At 47.5% G+C, this 21451-nt stretch overlaps 1 protein-coding gene across 2 annotated transcripts; it reads right to left on the bottom strand.

The window, feature by feature from the left end:
• Nucleotides 1–2775: 2775 nt before the first annotated feature.
• On the bottom strand, nt 2776–19921 carry Gabrp (gamma-aminobutyric acid type A receptor subunit pi). 2 transcript variants are annotated; one of them, XM_026401336.2, is made up of 9 exons: nt 19869–19921; nt 19314–19432; nt 15467–15534; nt 14485–14702; nt 12588–12670; nt 6931–7068; nt 5736–5888; nt 5123–5310; nt 2776–3078 (listed from the first exon to the last, which is right to left on the bottom strand). In XM_026401336.2, the coding sequence occupies exons 1-9, from the start codon at nt 19919–19921 to the stop codon at nt 2776–2778; spliced, it is 1323 nt and encodes a 440-aa protein (XP_026257121.1). The 2 variants fall into 2 exon arrangements, with proteins under 2 accessions (XP_026257121.1, XP_026257122.1); XM_026401337.2 differs by lacking the exon at nt 5123–5310 and having other exon boundaries at nt 3041–3078.
• Between the last annotated feature and the right edge of the window lie 1530 nt (nt 19922–21451).

Genomic DNA, 21451 nt, shown 5'->3' with positions numbered 1-21451 from the left:
AGTCAATTTTTAAAAATATGAATGTTTTAAGAAGCAAGACTCTTCAGAAGTGAACGTGTTGTGGACAGGTGAGCCACTGTGGGCCAGAAGCAAGGTATTGCTGCTCTGCATATTGTAAAATGGTGCACGCCATTGAGGAAGGATCTCGTCTCCATCCTGGATGCCAATCACCAATACCTGCAGGCCACTACAATTGCCTGGCCCAGAAAGCCCACACAGAGCTTTCCTTTTGAGAAAAGGAAAAGTTGCCTGTTCATCATCAGCTTGTGATCTACTGTAATCTCAGGCTCTTTTCCATTTCTCCCTCACTTTCATTTGAAACCAACTTGCTGTCATTTACTTGTTAGTAAATGCCTTCCTTTGTCTATCCAACAACCTGTGTTGAGACTTTTGCTATTCTCAATATCAGGGTATTGAAAATGTTTATTTTCGTGACTTAGAATATTCCTGACCTCACCTAGTTTCATGTCCTTGAAAATTTGATGAGATGAGTCTTAATATTTTCACCCAAGAAATAAATACTTTGTACAAAGTGCTCTGGAAGGATAGTATATGTGGACAGATCTAGAAAATTAAGAACTTTTACTGAGTACTATGTAAGCACAGAGTGATAAAAAAACCTAAGGCATATTCTCAAGCCAAACTATCATTCAACACAAACATAAGAGAATTGACAAATAATAAAGAAGGCTTAAAAGAGAATCTGTGGTATTTTTTGAGGGTTGGACCTTTCAGCATTGCCAAGCCCACAGGTTTAACAGCAATCCAAGTGTCACTGTGCTGTGACATCAAAGAAAAACACCTGTGTGTCACCAGAGCTTACCATTTCTTGTGTAGGAAATAATTGAGATAGATAGATAGATAGATAGATAGATAGACAGATAGATAGAGAGGTGTATTTGTGTGCTGTCTAGGCAGGAGGACCACAAGGGTGGAATAGGTGGGCCCCTGATTTTCCACTACCATGTACACCTTTTCCAAGTGGGACCTTAGAGCACATTCCGTAGAGGACCACTTGATCTGGTGGGTAGTCAATGTGGTGCATTTATTTCACATATTTACAGTTGTTCTTATATCATAGCTTAAATGGGGCTTCGGAGCAGAATTATTTTTAAACCTTTTTTTAAAAAATGTCACAAATATGATAGATAGAACCAGTCAACCACCCTCCACCTCTTTCACCCCACCCTCCACCCATTAAAAACATTTTGTTAAAGGTTCAGGTGATCAGACCCCTAGAAAATGAACTGTGAGCAGTGTCTTAATGGCAAAAGGAGTGAGCTCTCAGGGGTACAGGAAGTGGAGGAAGAGAAACGGCTTTCTAGAGCCACGGTGGGTTTCTGAAAGGAAGGAAAAGCTGTGCGTTTGTTAGAAAATGAAGCTAAAGAACTGAAGAAGGCGATGTCCTCTAAAGCAATGGAAGGCTTCACCTGGCACACCTGCAAGTGCTACTTAGGTGCTGTGGGCTGAGCCTGGCTGAGGAGCAGAGGCCGAGGCCCTGGTGTGAGATGGGGTCAGCTGGACATGGAGAAGACAGCTCACCTGCAGCCTGCACATAGGTTCTGGAACATGTCCTGCGGTGACTGAGAACATTCAGGGCCCAGGGCCAGCATCCTCCTGCTCCTTCAGAGTAAGCCACTCAAAGTAGGCCAGCTAAAAGGATCAGGGATCTGAGCAAGGCCAAGTCTACTTGAGCTAAGCCGCTTGCACCTGGGTAACGCAGCTTGTTATCTAATAGGCATCATTCCTGGTCATTGGAGCCCAGGGATGGACGCTCCTCTTGGAAGGATGCAGGGGATCTGCCTCTGGCAAAGTAGTGCTCACTGTTGCTATCAGAAGTGATAGAACACCAGAGGGCGCTCTGACGGGGTCCACCTGGTACTTTTACTGCCTCGCCAGGATGTGAGTAACGGTGATTCTGCAAGTCTTCATGGCAAGAGTTCATGTTAAGACTCCTCAAATGAGTTTAGAAAATGCTTCCATTTCCATCCCTGATGTAGGAAAAGGGCTTCTGCAGTGTTTGGGACTGATGTGCACTGAGAGTAAAATGGTAAGACACATAAAATGGGGGAATGAAGACCCAGAGTCTTCTAGTCTGGGGAATCCATGATCTTTCAGAAACAAGGCATTTATATTTTATATTGTCGATCCACTAACTTTCTATTCACTTAACATCTGATTTTTCAATGAGAGGACTTATTAGAATTCGGAAACGATTCTGCTGTAATGCTAAACAATCCTCATTATTAAAAACTCACTCTACTCTTGAGTTAGGGCAATGACTACCAGTGAATTGACATAAGCCCACATTTCACTTTAATCAAAAACTTGAAAACGTTACTCCCTAAATAGGCAGCAATGTATTTTATAAGCACCACAGAGGTTTAGTACATAGTTTGCATGGTTAATTCAGAAACAACCCCCAACACTTGAAGGTTACTTGATATATGCGACCATCTTCTTCTCATGGGATATGAGGTAAATTCAGACCAGGGAGCCACTGGGTACACAGTCAGCCCTGGGCTCCATGGGGCTGTCCTTCATAAAAGTGAAAGAGGTACAGGCTGATGTTTCCATTACAAAACCTGTAATGTTTGGACTGCGACACAACTTAGAATTTTTAACAGCTGAGAACTCATCGTTTGAACAGAAATAAGTGTTATTTTAGCCACTTTTGGCACCACTGTGCTAGAGAGCACGTTTGGCCTAGAATTCCATTGACATCATGACCTTGTTCTGTTGGAGACCTAGGGCAAACACAAAGTCAAGGCCGTCTCAGAAGTACATGTAGTATGCCCAGTAGAACACATTGGCTAGCATAAAAACCAAAGGGAACAGTAGTTTGGAATATCGATCAACATTGCTGGGGTTTTGAATTGTGAAATAATCCACAATCCTGCCCATCTTTTCTCTGAAGACGAACTTGAACTTGTCGCTGGTTTTCATTGTCATGTTGCTGTAGTCAACATTGTCACCCGAGATTTCAATGGTGGCAAAGCTGATCTTCCGCTTAAAGCTGGAGAGGGAGCTGTTGATGATGTTAGTGATGCTGACTTCTTCCACCTCCTTCGCCGTCCCCTAGTTCACAAACCATGACGTTAGCTTGGAAGACTTGATTCAGCAAAGAAATAAGTGGGCAGTAAGCTAATGAGAAGTTTAGAGGCCTAAGTGTTGAGTAATTAGGTTTAACAGAGACTTGCAGCCCTGCTGTCCTGTTTGTGGGCACCTACCTGTGGGTCCCCAGCCTGCATGACGAACAACCATCACCCTCCCTAGATCCACAGGGCAGGGTGCCAGATACCAGCTGCGCAGGCTGTAAAGTCAGCAGACCTGGGATTAGATCCCACTCAGCCTCCTACTCTTGTGGACATCTTGTCACCTTAATCCCTCTTAGACTTCATTTACTTGCCTGCAAAATGGGTCATGATATAAATAGCTACCGTGGGAGCTGATGGGGAGATTAAGTGGAATAAATCATGTGAAGTATCTAGCAAGTATTTGGTGAAATTCTATTATTTTCCAGGGAGAAGGAATTAGTGGTTATGGGAGATAATAGAAATCAGCCGGGTCCTGAGTGAGGTCTATGCCACACAAAAATAGAAACTTCGATGCTCCCCTTGCAGTGGCAGGGGGTTGGTGTTCTCTAGCAGGTGGGCGTGGCCAGGCTGCGGGGAATGTAATACAGTCAGACAGAATGTGGTTTGGATTTGGGGACAGGCTATTTATTAGGACTAGGGTCCTGGATGAGTCACCTTGCCTCTCTGGCAGGTTTCTCTATAGTAAAATAAGGACAATAATGGTACCTATTTCACTGGGTTGTTGGGTGGACTAAAAGCTGTTGATAGGTATTTAGCATACAGCAAGTACTCAATAGCGCACCTATTATTACACACTCAGGAAAATAAAAGCATCTGGTGCTTTGGTGGAGGATCTCAGTCACATTCCAACCCCCCTTTTACCAATCTAGAAAACTAGACACTTGGGGGGTAATTAGACCCTTTTCCTGACCCTTCAGGGAGCCTGCAGGGAGCAGAATGAATGAAACCCACATTCTTCTTTGGCTGGCTCAGTGCGTAGACTTCTTTGCCTGTGTCACTTGGACAACATGGCTTTGTGGAGTGCTGCTGGCAACAGCAGGACACAAGGGAAGCCCCTTCTGCCCCTTCTAATGATGCCTTATCTGCCCACTGTTGGACCTAGCGCAGTCTGGCCCATTGCCAAAGGCAGGTACGTCTTTTGAATTGGATCCTACTATTTTCTTTCTTATTCCTGTTGGCCTATTAAAGGATGGTAGGATCGATTCAATTTGGCTTGCAAATGACCCAAGGGTTCCTCAGGGCTGTAAAGAGTAATAGCCAAGAGCAAGGCCCAATGTCTACGGCCAGCAGGACAGAGGGACAGGGCCAGGCTTAGAAGCCCCAGATCTAGATGGAAATCTCCCCTCTACCTCTTACTCTCTGTGTCCCTGAGATAAACCTTCTCGTCCCTCAGATTCCACAACTGAAAAATGGAGATAAGAACCTTGTTGGTGGTTAGGAGCATTTAAAATGATATGATATTTCCAGAAGGTTTCGATCTGGTGTGTGTAAGTACTTAAATAATAATAATTGTCATTATTTTTCAGATAACTGGACCCTGATGTTCTGCTGCTAAATCAAAAAAAAAAAAAAACAATCTTTTCCAATTAGCAGAAAAATGTGCTTATCAAGAAATTTGTCTCAATTTAATTTTTCCATAAACCACTACTTGTATAATTTGAAAATGCAAGAATGCAACAAAATAATTAAATAGTACCTACATATTAACCTGAGACTTGTAAACAACTGATCAAGTGTGGTTGGAAATTAGATTTTTCATGGTTTCCTGTTCTTGTAATTGTATGTTGCTTATGGATGAGAATCATTTTCTGCTGGAATTAAATGTCCTGATATCTCATTGCATTTGGTAAAAGGGATGGCCTTTTTCAAGGGGCCCCATGACTTCCATATGTGCCCACATTGGAAGGATGGGACTTACTGGAACCAAGCAAGTCACTGGGTGACAGACACTAGAACCAGCTCACCTCTACAGGGCAGCCCATGGCAAAGTGACAGAGCACCCACAGGGGCCTCAGGATTCTTACCCTGTCCTTGGCTTCCATCTGCTGCAGGGAGCTGTAGTGAGCAATAGCGTACTCCACCAAGGCCCCAAACACAAAGCTAAAGCAGATCCCCAGGTACACGTCGATGGCTTTGATGAAGCAGTTGGTGTTGGGAAGAGACGTGCGGGACCCGATCATCAGTGTGGTCATTGATAACACAGTGGTCACTCCTGGGAAAAGAGCAGGAAATGTTTCCAAGATGGCGGCCAGTGGACTTTCCTCTGTTATCTAGCGGAGGGTCTCCACTCAGGGGTCAGCCAGGCAAGGACAGGACTCAGAAATGGAGCATATCTCATTCTGAAAAACCTATGACCTTGTGGACCTGGGTTAATTTGCCCATTTTGCACAGAAATGAGCAATGTGGTTTGCTAAACCATTTCCTTCCACAACATCACCGACAGGGGTCACCTGATCACAATTTCCCCTCATCTGTCACTTTAACAAATTTAAAATTGCATTGCTTCTAAAGTTGTCTCTGTCTCTTTCTGTAAAAGACTCTCAAGAAGCCAGCTATTGGATTGCCCTGGGAATACCAATGAAGACAGTGACAGAAGGGGGAAAAATGTACGCGGTGACCCAGTTCTTAGAAACTTACCGATGCAGGTTCTTGCAGGGACAGAATCCAGGGAGATCCAAAATGAAACCCAGGACAGCACCACCAGGAAAGTGGAGGGAACATAGGTTTCCAGAATGAAGTACAGGACATTCCTCCGCAGCTCAAATTGCAAGACCAACCGGGTGTAATTTCCTGACGGGGTCAATAAGAGACAAGAAATCGTGTCTGCTCACATGGTGGAGCAGAGTCCCCACGGGACGGTTGACTGAACTATATTCACATGAAGCCCCCAGTTATTCACCAAAGCCTGGCTCATGTCGAACTGCCATGGTCCCCACAACACCTGGGTATTTTTTGCATGGAGTGGGACTCCCAGGGCTGCTGGCACTGTGCATTGCAAGTTCCACTTGGGCTTTTCTCCGTCATCTGACTCCTACATTGTTGTGACCCCCAGTGTCCTTGACATTTCCTCGCTAGACTGTGAGCCCCCAGCACGCAAACCCTGCACCTTTCAGTTCTGTGCTTACAAAGAAGTTGTTGGATAAGAACCTCCTCGGGGATTACCTGAGACTGTCCATTTCTCAACATTCCCACTGGGTAGACCTAATAGACCCATTCAATGGCATTTGATTTTTTGATGTGTCAGAGGTATCCTGGATTTACTGTACTTTAGGAAACTATCATACCCTAGACGTGGGGGATACGAGCAATGAGTGCTATTGCTGATCGAATTCTGAGCAGGAGAGAGGGCCTTGGGGTGTACAGCATGTGCCGCGGGTTAGAGAAGCAGGTGCTTCTGTGAAGGGAAGGTCATTGCAGCCGACAGGGCAGCAGTGGCCGGGGCCGGGCTGGGGAAGGGTGGAGAGGTTGCCCCAGGAACAGAAGTCTGGCTCAGACTAGAGTAGGGAGAAAACAGGAGAGCTGAGGGGACAGCTCAAGTTCCTGCCACCCCAAAGTAAATCCTGGATTTAAAATTCTACCATAAATTAGCTAATGAGCAAGTGATGAGAAAGTAGCAGATGCTCATAATCAAACCCCGTCTTTGAGAAAATCCGTTTCAGTCCTGTGCGAGGAATAGGTGCAGACCCTCTGCCCTCCACCCCTTCTGCCCCTCTGAGGGGTTTCTGGACCCTGAAGGAGTGAAGTGGAGAAGAGAGGAGACTTCTGACTCAGAGTGCAACCCGCCACTTCTGTTCGGTTATTTTTATTTTGTACGATTTGCCACACAAGTTACCTGTCTCCTGCTGGGACCTGGTGACTAAGGTGAAGTAGCGTTGTATGGTATACTGAGCAAGCCGCAGGTTTTCCAGCCCTCGCACAGAATCGTTCCCTCTCAGCCAGGTGAACTCCACGTCATTTCCATCATAGCCCCCTGCCAATAAACAGAGCCCTGGTCAGTGCAAGGGCACCGACTGAACTGGTCTGGAAAATGCTATGACACAGAAACAGTTTGGGCTCCATCCTGATGGTAGTGGGCCCAAGGATGATTCCAGGCAAGACCTCTCACGTGCCACACCAGTGCCTGCTCAGAGTGACGTCACCTACTAGGACATGCGCCATCCATTGAGAACTGGTCCTATGGTAAGCAGGGTCTAAACCTGGATGATGAGCCTTAGATGTGGCCTCCTTCAGAGGCCAGCCTCAGCAACTTAGCAAGGCCCTACGCAACTTAGCAAGACTGTGTCTCAAAATGAAAAATAAAAAGGGCTGAGGCTGTAGCTCTGTGGCCGAGGGCCCCTGGCTCCAATCCCCAGTAAGCAGCGGCCTCCTTCCTCACTGAAATACCATACCCACCAACACCCAGAGGCCTGTGCTGCACTGCTTCCCAGGCCAATCTAAGTAAGTGCCGATGGGTCTTCAGAGACTTCAGAACTAGTCTTTCATATCGCATTGGTGGAAATGCGAAAACCGAAACAAGAATCCTGCAGCCAGCCACTTCAGTGATGCTTGTCACCAAGTGAGTTTGATAATCTCAAAGCCGTTTTTTTAACTTAGCCAATAATTGTAATCCTGGACCCACTTGGTCTCTAATGTTCTCACAAACTTGTAGTCATTTCTGTGTCTCTTCAATAAGTATTATGTGTTATTCAATAAGTATTCTGTCTCAGAATTAAGGAGCTATAATGTTTTTCCCAATTTATACATAAAAGCTCTCAGATTCAGAGGGGTTGCCTAACTTTCTCCTGATAACAAAGAAGCAAGAAATAAAGCCTGCATTGAACTTTAGGAAAGTTTCATCTCAAAGCCCTTGGATGATAATGATGGTAATTATAATATGTCATTTAATTTAGTAAACATTACTAAGTGCCTTACAACATCATCATCTCATTTAATCCTCGAAATATCTCTTTGGAAATATATCTGAATGATTAATAAGCACACAAAAAATACCCAACATTATAGGTCATTAGGAAAATGCAAATCAAAACCACAATAAGATGCTATTTCATACTCATTAGAGTAACTACAATAAAAAAGACAGATAACAAAGTGAGGACATAGAGAAATTGGAACTGCACTGGTGGGAATGTAAAATGGTATAACTACTTTGGAAAAAGGTTTGGCAGTTTCTTGAAAACTTAAATATGTTTTTACCATTTGACCCATATTTCACACCAAGGTCAAGAGAAATAAAATCTTATTTATACAAACACTAGCACACAACTGTTCAGAGCAGCATTACCCACAATAGACAAATGTTTGTCGACTGATGAATAAATAAATTAACCGTGATACGTATACAAGTACATCTCCATACAAAGGAACATTACCTGGCAATGAAAAAGAATGAAGTGCTAATAACACACTGTGACGCCTATGAACCTCAAAACTGTTCTGCTAAGTGGAAAAAAAAACAAATGCAAAAGAGCATATATTATATTGATTTCCATTTATATGAAATATTCAGAAAAGACAGATTCATACAGAGAGAAAGTAGATTCATGGTGCCTGGGAGCTGGTGGTGGAAGGAGGGGTGATTGCAGATAAGCCAAGGGGTCGGGGGAATGCAATATGGCAATGGTCACACAACTTGGTAATTTTACTAAAACTGTGGAATTCTATACTTAACACCTGTAAACTTTAGGGTATGTAAATTATACCGTAATAAACCTATTGAAGTGGCTGGGGTTGTGGCTCAGAGATAGAGCACTCGCCTAGCACATGTGAGGTGCTGGGTTCAATATCAGCACCATATAAAAATAAATAAATAAAATAAAGGTGTTGTGTCCAACTACAATATATATATAAAATCTATTGAAAACCAACTCACTGAGCCAGACACTATTACTTTCCCACTTCACTGATAAGTAAACTGAGGTCCAAAGAGTTTCATTACCCAAAGCCAAATGGCTATGGATGGGAAAAGTCCAGGGATTCCAGTACCTATGATCTTAAACACAAAAATATATCGCCTTTATTTTCCCCACATTTTTATTGGTGCATTACAGTTGCACATAGTGATGGTACATGCACACAATATATTGCCTTCATTTTCTTTTCTTTTTCTTTTTTGGTGCCAGGGATTGAGCCCAAGGGAGTTTAACCAGTGAGTGATGTCCCCAGCCTTTTTACACATTTTTTTTTTTAATTTTGAGATAGGGTGTTGCTAAGTTGCTTAGGGCCTAAGTGGCTGAGGCTGGCTTTGAACTTGCACTCCTCCTGCCTCAGCATACAAGCTGTTGGGGTTACAGGCATCGTGTGCCACATGCCCAGCCATTGCCTTCATTTTCAAAGGCTGCTAGGAAATATGGAGTTAGTGCTGGGACAAATATTTTGAAAAGAATCTGCTTCTGGTAACCAATATCTAGTAGGGGTGGTCTCCTCCATAATGCACCAGCTCTTTAAAGATTTCCAGGTAAAAATTGTCTGTGGGCTTTCCTTTGGAAGCATCCAAAGTTCACTTTGGCACTGAAGTGAGCTGTCCAAATTGGTTGGGATCCCAAAGAACTGAAGAATCTATAAAAACCAAGAGCGCAGTTTCCTACTTGGACACTTTACTTTTGCAACTAGTAAAAGCACAATTGTTACATTAACACACACACACACACACACACACACACACACACACACCCCTGTCCCTGGGTGACTATGGTGAATTGTGGGATGGTATCAATTCATTTTTGGTGATGGCATGTAGCAAAAACCCTGAGTGAGGGTTCTGTACCCGGATAACTGCTTAATAAACATGCATTGAAAGCTTCCCCTGCTCACTGGGGACAGTATTTGTGCAAACAGAACGTGAAGTTTCCAGCGGAATATTGCTCCTGGGATTTGAGATGAGCCCAGCCACGACACATGGAGGGCAATTACTTGTTTCATGTGGGACTCAGATGAGTTCTCTTTTGATAACCCCAAGTTTTATTCTGCTACCAAACAGCTGCATTGCTTCAGGAAGATTCTACATGCATTTAATCAATAAGATAATTAATCTGAGTCTTTAATTAAATGTCTACTTTTGAAAAATGGCTTCTACTTCACCATGGGTGGACTTTCCTGATGCCGCCCACTGTGTCCTTAGGTACAGAGGGTCCATTTGTCTCCAGAGCCTGTCCACAGTCCCCTCAACACCACAAGACAGGCTTAGCTGCCTTAACAAGTCCTATCTGTGGTACTCTTTCCCTCGCAGGTGACAAGTTTGGTGAGCACTTTAGAGTGGCTTATTAACAATGGAGATCATTTAACAGTGCCAGGGAATTCATTTGACACACATCACTTAAGAGTAAATCTTCATTCCTCATCATAAGCAAATCCCTAGGTTGCAATTTAGATCCCTTTTTAGCTGGCATTATTATGTTAAACTTTACATATAGCAAGTAAGTTCTTTTAAAAGTTGGAAGCAGTTGTGTGATAAATATTAACGGATTGCTTTGCATGTTGTCCCTTTTTTTCAAGGCTAGGGATAAAACCCAGGGCCTTGAAAGTGCTAGGCAAGCACTCTACCCGCAGGCCACGCCCCAGCCACGCCCCGACAGGCTCAGCCACGCCCCGGCCACGCCCCAGACACGCTCCAGACACGCCTAGCCAGAGCCACGTCAGCCCCCACCTGGCCCTGCTAACCTCTGCTATGTTCCCTCTTGCTCTTGTGCCTTGGCAGACGCTGTGTCCCACTCCTCGTCCCCTGGGCCAGCTTCAACAGATCCCTCATGTCTGATTTCAAGTGATATCTCCGCTAGAACACCTCGAACTCCTCCAGGCTCCACAGTGCCATTACTTCTTATTGTCACCATCTAGTCTCTGTAATTATTTTAAGTCCTGCTCTCCATGAGAGGACAGACTGAAGGCTGGCACATCATTTCATCTTTGTATTGCAAACATCTACCTCACTATCTGGCACAGAAGTCATTTAGTCATTGAGTGGAAGAAGCAAAGGTATTTAAATGAGGGCTGACAGGTGGAACTCAACCAGCACTCCAGACTCGCTGGAGACCTTAGTGGGAAAATATGCAGAACTAAAGTATTAGAAAGAGTCAAAATATTTTCCTTAGGACACAGAGGAAAAGAAAAACAGTGGCCCTCGTCCTAAGTAATGGAAAGGAGCTAGCAGAGGAATATTGGAGTCCTGTGTGACGATTGTGTCGTAATCCAGTTTAACATTCTGGCAGGATTTGGGGAATCCAAAATAAGCATCATGTGGTTACTCAGTTTGGGGAAAATAATGATAATAAATGGGCACTAGAGAAACTGGAAAGGAGTTATTAAAAGCTTTTCATTATCCCCATATTACTGTTTAAAATCACTTTATGGTATACGCAGAAAATATATATAGCTTATATCATGAACGAGCCACAGGAACAAAATTCCTGTTGACCTTCTAGTCCAGTGGCAGGAATGTATGAAAAGTTTCTTGGTCAAGGAGGCCAGGGCAATAGCACATCACGGTCACACACATTGGTTACATCCTCTCAGGAGTCTTTCCCTCTAGCTTCTCTACTTCCTCTGCAGTGAAGAGGGAGGTTTTGCTAGTGACCACAGTGCTTTTGCACCAGAAAAAAATAAAAGGAGAAAAAAAAGAAAGCTTTTGAGGCTTTCTAGAAACAAGAGGGTTATGTGCTGACAAATGGAAAGGGTGTTGGTAGAAGGTTGTCATTGGTGTCTGTAGGGACCCATGGTTGATTGAATTTTGGTAGACTGACAGTGGGGGCGTGCGGGTGAAGATCATGGCCAAGGGGGATTCAAGAGGAACTCACCGAGCACCACAGACACCTTGAGGATGAGCAGCCAGATAGATGGTATAAATAAAAAGTTAAGAGTTAAACTATCAGGTGTTAGTGTAGACCCATTTTTATCAAGATCTTCTCTATAAAGTAGAGATACTCATGAAACAAGTGAGTCATATTCTGTGGTTACACAATTCTGGGAAATACTACTGCTCCTTCTTGGAATTTCACCTGGAATTTGCTCATTAGGGGCTCTTGGAAGCTCTGCAGCAAGGCAGATTGTCAGTATTTGTGGCTTTGTAGGCCCTTGGGTCTCTGTCATAAAAACTTGACTCTGCTGTCACAGTGTAATGGCAGCCACAGGTGACACATAAATAAGTGGGCAGGGCTGCCCCATGAACCGTGGTTAACAGAAGAGGTGATGGGCTGAGTTGGCACATGGGGGAGGCTTGGGGGCCCCTGGTCTAGACCATGAATCCCACTAAAGCATTCCCTTCCTTTGTCCCTTTGGTAATAATGCATAATAATAATAATAATGCACAATAATAATCCCCAAAAGATGTGATGTTAGAAGGTTTTTCTTTGAGAAGAACATAAATCCGTTTGGAAGGATAGTCAGAAGGACTGAATCCATTGTGAATCAACACCAGAAAAAGAAGGGTCACTGGGTAGGGGACACCAAATTCCAGATCTAGGTCACCCAGGAAAGGGGCCTGTGGGTGTGTCCACTCACAGCTCTCCAGCTGCAGCTTGCACGTCTGCGTGTCCATGGGGTACTTGGACAGGTCCATGTTGCATGCCACAGTCGTTGTGATTCTAAGAAAGAAAAAAACGGGTTCAGAAGAGTGTTCCGAGGACTTTCACTTGGGCTCCTGCAGGGATCATGTGGCGTGGAGACCCATCCCCACAAATTTCTGAGGTTTCCTGTGCTCTTTGTATGTTCAACAACACCCATGAGACTAAGAGAAGCTGGGTCCAGAATGGGGGAGTTGGCAGGCTAGCCACTCAGAGGCCAGCCAGCCAGCATATCACAGAGCAGACTCACGGCTGGCTGGTTTAAGATGTCTTCCTTTCAGTTTTTCAATGTGTCTACAGTCATGACAGTGATCACACGGGGCTTGCTCAGGCTCAGGTGGCTTTGAGTGGCAGAGTTGGAACTGGAGCCCTGGTCTCCTGGCTTCTTGATGGGATCAGGATGCAGAGGGAGTGGAGGGTACCGGGCTCAGTGGCTCTCGGGGCTCAACACCCAGGGACGGTCAGCTCAGTGTCAGAGAAGCCCTTGTGGTGGAGATTTAAATCTACAGGATTTTTTTTTTCAAGAGTCATATATTTTCACTTGGCTTCCTTAATTATTAAGCACAATGAGAGGTGCTCTAGGAAGCAGAGGTCACCACAGCACAGTGCCCACCTTGAGGATCCCACACTCCCCTAAAGGGAGACAGAATAACAAGGACCATTCATCCAGGGCTTGCTGAGTTCTCTACGCCCATTCAGCCCTTTGAGCGGCTCTGGGAGGTAGGCAATACTATTATTCTCATTTTGATGCTAAGGAACCTGAGGCTCAGAGGGTCAAGTAACTTGCCTATGGCCACAGAGCTGCCCAGGACAGAGCAGGGATTGTACTCAAATCTTTATGACTCTAGTGCCAGGCTACAAACCATTACCCACTGTTCGTAATCCTTACCCCAAACTGTGCTGCTGTCTTGCAGACAGACACACGGATAAGCACACATGTGCTGTGGGGACACAGGGAAGGGTACATCAGTGTCGATTGGAGTTGGGGTCAAGAGAGAGGTCTAGTTAGGTTTCTTGAAAGAGGAGTTGAGGTTTGGATTGGTCTTTGCAAAATTCAGGGCCGCTGAGCTGTGTGCAGAAGTCCTGTTAATGGCTAGCTCAGTCTTTGCTTTATAACTTGAGACTCTTACTCTGTATTAAAGATCAGTGTCTTCGATATTTGGTCCTGGCCTCCACCCCCAGGCCTCGGGGAGCCTACTGTGCATGATCCTTGTACCTCGTTTGCACAGGATGAGCCCTCGCTACAGCATGTAGAGACCTCTTTTCCTGTTCTAGCCCTCAGGCTCCATGAGCGATTGGGTGGAAGGAATTTTAGGCCTCAGGAGTTGGGAAGTACGCATGGAGGGCCCAACAATGCAGGTGACAGAGGCTTGGTGGCACTGAGCCTTGATTCTTTGCAAATATGACTCAGACCAGCACTGTCACCTTCTGGAGCAACCTTGTTCCACCGAGTCCCATGAAGGGTCCCATGCACCTCTCTGCCCTTGTCATTTCCTTCATACTTTTAGACTCAGCCCAGAATCTTGTGAGAGCCTCTCCTAACATCACCCCCAAACCACTAACCTACTCCCCACCTTGGGCCCCAGCACTGAGGGATGCCTCTGTTTCTAGTGTCCTTGAAGACAGGCTGTGTCCTGTCCAGCTCTGTTCCCTCGTATCCAGCGCAGGGCATGGCACAGAGCAGGTGCTCTGTAAATGCTGAGGAGCCAGAGTGGATGAGAGAGGGCCCACTGTTATGGGGAAGGCTCTAGGAGGGCAGGAGCATGGCAGAACGGCCTAGGATTATCTGAGTCTTCTTCCAGCTGCTTCGCCTCCCAGCCCCAGTGCCAGCTCACCTGAGCGCATACAGGACTGTGCCGTTGGAGAAGAGGCGGATGAGTCTGTTTCCCACAGTGACTTCGTGGAGGAAGGACTTCTTGGACTCCACAATGTAGGTGTCAGGCACCCAGAGGAACTCCACCAGGCGGGCATCCAGAGTGAAGCTCTTGTTGCCTTCAAACACCAGCCGCGGGTCTGTCCAGCGCTGTCGGAGGTATATGGTGGCGGTGTAGTCCTGAGGGGGAAGCAGGGCACGGAGATGGGTGAGTGAACGGGGTGGGGGTGGGGGGCAGGGAACCCTCCAGAGCAGATCAGGAGGGTCACGTGTTACCCTCCCACTTCCACTTAGAGCAAGTGCGCAGACCTGGGTGGAGAAGTCGTGTGTCACCTGCAGCAGTGAGAGGAGACACTGTGCTCTTAATTCTAGATGATGACTCTCCTACCAGCAGGGAGTCCCGGTCCAGGGCCTTGACCTCCCTGGCCCAAAACCTTGCATTTCCCAAGATCGAATGGCTAAGGATTTTGGTGGGCAAAGTGCTTAGGTTGTCTGAGATGGACCTGGATGCCCAGTGATCTCTTGGCAAACCTCCCCCAGTGGGACCCAGTCTTTCAGGTGATCTCTTAGATGAGAGGGCCCATGGAGGCGGTCATTAGATGGTGGCTTTCCTGTGTCCCCATCTCTGAAGCACTGTGTGATGTCCAGGCTTCCCCCAGCACTTTTATTCTTTTTTCCCATTTTTTATCCCTCACTAAGTGCCTTCTTCACTCACTGGTTTCTTTCCTCCTGGCCTTTGAATCCATTTTCTTTCTGAGACTCAGAAACCCTGTTCTCCCAATTTCCCGCTATCTTGATTCTGGATCTAGTTCTCTAGCTTCTGCGATTCCAAGTGGAGGAGGGCAGTGCTTCCTTCCCTTCTGTCTTGGAGTAGCTAGACAGCACATGCCCAAGACACTCGAGGCCAGAGAGCCTTGGGTGAAATGGAGGGGAACGGCGCTTACCATGTTACTCTCGGAAATACTAGAGATGCTTGCGATGTCCAGAGTCAGTGCTATCTGAACTGGTTCTCCTAAGAATGGAGAAAAATCCAGAAAAACTTAGTAGAAACACACAATATGTCCTTCTCCCCCACCCACCCATCCATTTCACCCCCTTTGGACTACACAGCCACCCTCTGCATGGGTGCATTGGAAAAACAAAACTATTAAAAATTGCAAAAGTAACACTTGCTTGTTAGAAAAAAATTGAAAAATCTTAAACGATGACAAGGCTAATTTCTATCTTACTCCTTCTCAGGAGCAACCGCTGTGTATAGTGCATCTCCCTTTGTATGAAAAATATGCGTAAGTGAATTGTTATCTTACTACATATGAGACATTGCTCCATTACTTTAAAAGGCATAGTGATAAAGCAGATGGAGGATTTTTCCTGTGTTGCTTGCAAGGGACTAATCATGTAGAATGTGACAGACTTGGTAGTCTGGGTGGAGACCACTGTCCTCCCTTCTCTTCATCGAACTAGACTTACCACCAGATGCCATTCATCTTGCCCCCTCCTAGCTCAGCTCCTGATGATGTCCTAACACCTTCTCCTCTTCCTCTACTCTCCAGGAACCCTAAACTACTTAGAGTTCCAGAACCTTCTGCACTTTGTCCTGTGCACAGACTCTGTTAGGCCTCAATTCTGGAGAGCTGGCAGATGAATTCATAGCTCCCAAGACGGCAGGCTCCCAGCCACTGTCTCAGGAGCCAGGCCAGGCCAAGCCAGACGACTTCTCCTGAGACCACAGATGTGGGAAAAAAAACCCGAGTCTGAGCCATGTGAGTTCTCAGCTCCACCACATCCCAGCTCTGAGATTTGAGAAAAGTTACCGAATCTTCTCGAGAGGTAGTGCTGTCACCTGCAAGTTGGGCTGATGCTAATGACATCCTAGGGTCATGGAGAGGGTTAAATGAGGTCGGGGGTATGGCAGTGTCTTTGCCGAGTTTCGGTAAGAGGGAATGTATGTGAAGTGCCTGCCCATCACCTGCAGAAGGTGCTCAGACGCGGTTACCTATTGCGGGTCCTGCTCATCAAGTTATAATAGCTGCCGTCAGAGGCATTTCCCTTTCCTCCTCTCTCTTCCCCAATCCTAGCCAATTTGAGAGGAGAAAAGAACCTTTGCTCACTAGGTTAATAGATGCATTCACTTGCAATAAATAACTGGGAGAGCCCCAGGGGACTGTAGCAATGCATTAACTGGCAGAAGAGAGGTGGAATTCAAAAGAAGCTTGAAAACGTCTCATCCAAAGGAATCAGACAAAGCAGCTTAATTATTAATCTAAGGAAACCAAGCCATCGAAGGGAGGTGGGAGTTTGGAAATGGAGTTTTAGAACCAATGCAATTGAAAGGTACTTAAGTGTTAATACTTGGTGGGAAAAGAGAGATCTTTGATGGCAGACCCTGGAAGGTGCTTTCTGAAAGGGCGGGTTATAGAGTGGCTTCCTGCCCCTCTGGACAGCAAAGCACAGCATCAAGGAGAGGATCCTGGAGTCAGGGAGAAGGGTTTGAATCCCATGCTGGACCCTTAACAGCCTTGCAACCTTGAGCAAATTGCTAGACCTTTCTGTGCTAGTTCACAGAGGTACTAGTGCTGCTGTGGTTTGTTCCCTCTTGTTGTGGTTTGGATATGAGGTCTTCCCCAGAAGCTCCTATGTTAATTCAGGTATGTCTGGAGGTGCAGTAATTGGCTTCTGAGAGCTGTGATCAGTCCATTCTAGTTTGAAAGGACTGACCCAGGTGGTAACGGTTGGCAGGTGGGGTGTGGCAAGAACAGGTGAGTCACTGGGGTGTGTCCTGCCATCCCTTCCCCTCTTCTCTCTCTCTCCCTGCTTCCTGGCTGCCATGAATGGGGCAGTGCTTCTCCAACATGCTCATCTACCACGATGGTCAGCCTCACCTTCGGCCCAAAGCAATGGAGTCGGCCGACCAGGGACTGAACCTCTGAATCCCTGGGCTCGAAATAAACTTTTCTACCTCTAAGTTGTTCTTGCCAGGTATTTTGGTCACAGTGATGGGAAAATGACCAGCACACTTCCCAAACTCATGTTGAAGATAAATTGCCATTTTAACAGTATTAAGGGGCAGGACCTTTAACACGTGATTCAGCATCGGGTGATCAATCATACCCTTGAGGGTAGGATTGATGCGATCATGACCAGCAAGATCGTCCCACTCTTGCCCCCCACCATGGGATGATGCAGCAGGAAGGCAGTGCCCGGTGCTGAACTGGACTTCTCAGCCTCTAGAACTGGGAGCCAGTCAGTTTCTGCTAATTATGAACTACCCAGACTCACTCAGGTCTTCTTTCCAGCAGCACCAAACACAAACAGACTAGGACAAGGCCTGGGGGGGGGGGGGGTGGTGGTGGTGGTGGTGGTGCTGGGCTTGGGAAGATTTTGGCATCTGTCTTCAGTGGATGGCGGGTTAGTTGCCCTCCCTGAGGAATGCAGAGGGGGAGGCACAGAGAGCTCCTGCCCAGAGTTTGTTTGGTTTCTTCCTGGACAGTCTGGTCCAGGCCTTGCCGCAGCTGGCTTTTCTGTGGACCAGAGCTCGCTCCTTCTCTCTGGAGTTACAGGAGTGAGCAGTGCCACCAGAGGGCAGCTTCCTCCTAGGAAAGAGGTCAGTGGCGACTCCTCAGCAGCTTCCTCAGTGCCTGCTGGCAGCCCTTTGCTCTGTCCAGCTCAGTTCCTGAACAGTCCCGTGCAGCTCTTGTCTCTTAAGGGCCTCAGGTCCTAGAAGCTGGGTGCACGGACATTACAGAGATTCCAGGCTGCCCCGTGAGTGTAGGTCCCTTTAAGAAGGAGGGAGCCAGAAGGGGAGGGGAGAGGACTTGTGTTTCCCTCTCTGACCAAGGACCCCAGAGCCCATTTCCACCCCAGGTGGGACAGGGCCTTACATTCCCCTAGGTCCACCCCAGGCTTCCTGTTCTCAGAACGGCCTCCTTGCCCAAGCACCCTGTATCTTGTTGGCCAGTGACAGGGAAACAAGAAGGACAGTGACCTGACTTAGTTGTTTTGAGTCTCGGGAGGAGAGAGACGTTGAGAGACGTTTGAGGACCTGGCCAAGGTGTTCAGGCTCACCTGCCCATCAGGGCTCAGCAGGGCCTGAGAAGCTAGCTCTCGAGGTCCCTTGGCATAAGGGGCTCAGATCCTAGTTATGTGGCCAGGCACCCCTTGGACCTCCACCTGAGGCCTGTGATCGGCCGCTGTCCCTGCTGTGCTCTGGGGTCTACCAGCACCTGCTCCAAGGCCAGCTTCCCATGGGCTGTGGCTGACCTGTGACCTGAGCAGGGAGGGATACCAAGGTGGCCTGTCTCCAGGAGCCCCAGAGGCCCAGACTCCTCCAGTGGACAGCTCTGGATCAAGGACACCCTGGTGGCCTTCCCAGCTCTGAAGAGGTAGAGTCAGGTATCCTCACCCCTTGGCCTCGTTTTTCAACAAATATTAGTTGGCAAGTTGCTGTATGTATGTCCAGCATGGAGCTTCTGTGGGGGTGAGTGAGGTACAAGCAGGACTCCTCAAGGGGCTGCTGTCCTGAGCTGAGCCAGGTACAGTATCACAGGGCAACACTTGGCTATGATTCGAAACAAGGGTCAAAGAAAAGAGATGGACCCTGGAGAAATCAGGGTGGGCTTCTCAGAGGAGAGAGCCTTTTTTTTTTTTCTGTGAAAGGAAAATTGGCATTTTCCTGGGAAGTCATATTGGAAGAACAGTTCAAAGCAGATAAACAGCTTCTGCAGGGAAAGGAAAGTCAGGAAGGCGAAGGACACCAGAGACTGTTGTCCTGGTCACAAAGGATAACCTTACCACCAAAGTTGGGCCTGAGAAATTTGTTATATCCTGCTGTGAGGTTCTCAAAGCCAGGCAGGGAGAGCTTGTCACTTCTTCTGACCTCGATGTTGAACTGGTTCCCCTGGACGCACATCCTGGAAAAGAAAGGGGGGCGGGGCTCCGTTCTACATGCTTGTTCATGAGTGAGTAAACACGGATGGACGTCAATGTGAACTTGAATTCGCCTGTGGTGTGTCTAGTCCCCGGCAGTGACTTTTCTAAGGAGAAGTCTCTTAATTTTCAGCTGATTGAGTTAGAGTCTCCATTTTATGATGCACTTGCTTAGATCAAACTGTCAAGATAATTTGGGGACCCTCAGAGTGTTCTGAACAGCTCAAGGGTTCAGTAGAGGACACTCCTGTCCTCTACTGAAAATGGGTGGCAGGACGTTGTCTTGTTCTGGTAATTGAGGGAGGGGAAAGGAACAGGGTGAGCTTCACCATAGGGTAGGAGGAAATTCAGCAACCACCCACCGTGGGGCCCTTGGCAACAAAGTTCAGACCAAGGCCACGGTGGGGCAGCTCAGTTTACCTTGGAGCCAAGAGGCTCAGACACACGAAGGTCAGCTGGAGACCGTAGCTCATCTTGAGGAGCTGTCCACACAGACAGGGTCTGAGTAGGAATCACTGGGGGGAAGACAGACAGGTGAGGTGAGGGGAGACGTCCGAAGGCTCCCCTGCCTGGGGGCTTCCCCTTCCTGGGCTGGGCAGGCACGGAGGGTCCTCGACTCCCAGTTCCTGACAGTCCCTCTCTCCTGGCCTTCTAAGCAGCCCCTCTCCCGGGGGGCAGTCTTCTAGGATTGCCATCATTTTGGAGGATTGTTTTAAATCAAACCCAAATAAAGGCCGAGCCAGGAAATGCAGCCAGCTGTCCTGGTCTGCAGATTTTGTGAGTTGCACGGCTGTGCTTACTGTGGCCCTGTCCTGCCACCCCGACTGCGTCTGCCCTCACCTAGTCGGGCGCTGTCCCATCTATCTTACAGTCCAGGCCCTGAGGCAGCTGTGTTGGCCATCTTCACAGCCCCCTGGTGTGGTGGGCAGGTGAATCCCGTCTTCTGATGGGAAGAGGCTCGTGGAGAGGACTGTGCACTGGAGTGGCAGGGGTGACTCTGAATGCAAGGCTGGCTACTGTGCCTCTGTATTGTGTTCCTTCAGGACAGGCCTGAGCCTCAGTTGGCTGATCCCTGGGAGCTCTGAAGCCATTTAGCTGGTGTGTGCATGGAGACCTTGGGGTAGGCATGGCCAAGGGGACTGGCCCCTTGGATCTACTCTCATGGGAGAGCATGAGGTCTCTGGACCTCGGTGGCCATGACAGTGGCATGGGGGTTCTTGGGTTCAGGCCGTCTTCCCAGGCAGCACCTGGCTGGTTCACCCTGATCTCCATGATAACTTCTGTAAACCAGGCCACTTCCTAGAGTCTAGCTATTCTGGACCTTCAGGCCAGATTCAGTCCTTCATGATATAACATTGTGCTGAGCAGTGAATGGCTAGTGGAGTGGAAGTTTCAGGCCACGTGTTTGACATAGGCCTTTGGAACTGCATTTAGCAGGGGGGGGTGCACTGAGCCACCAGAGGGCAGTGTCCCAGAAGGTTACTGGGGCAGCTGCAGCTGAGATTAGGGCTGGAAGCACCCAGGCTTCTGCAGTCTGCGGGGCACCTGGCATTCAGAAGGTCGCAGCGGGTGCCTGAAGACAGGCAGCCTATATACCATTACCGACCCTGAGGGCACCTCTGGCTCAAATCTCATCTCCACTTGCAGAAGAGGGCAGGAGCTTCGGATTCAGACACCAGAGTCTCACGACCTCCATTTGCCCCTCTGACCAATGGGAATAAAAACACTCCCTACACCCTCATGGCCTCTCTCCTCTCCCTTCCATTTCTTCCATGGGATTCTTCCGTAATCCCACGGTGACAAAGAGGACCCCAAACTTCAAGTGCTTTCTAATGTCCCCGGTGCTGCCACCCAGAGGGTGAGCTGATTTGGCACCACCGCAGGAAAGACAGGGCAGACACAGGACACTAGGTCACCCAGGGGGCTGATGGCTCCTTTCCTGGCCTGGCTCCGATGAACGGTTCGGGGTCTGCGCTGGGCATGTTTCCGCTCCCACCACACCT

Source organism: Urocitellus parryii, chromosome 1 (assembly GCF_045843805.1).
Source record: "Urocitellus parryii isolate mUroPar1 chromosome 1, mUroPar1.hap1, whole genome shotgun sequence".
NCBI classification, from domain to species: domain Eukaryota; kingdom Metazoa; phylum Chordata; class Mammalia; order Rodentia; family Sciuridae; genus Urocitellus; species Urocitellus parryii.
This window is presented reverse-complemented; position numbering and strand designations above follow the sequence as displayed.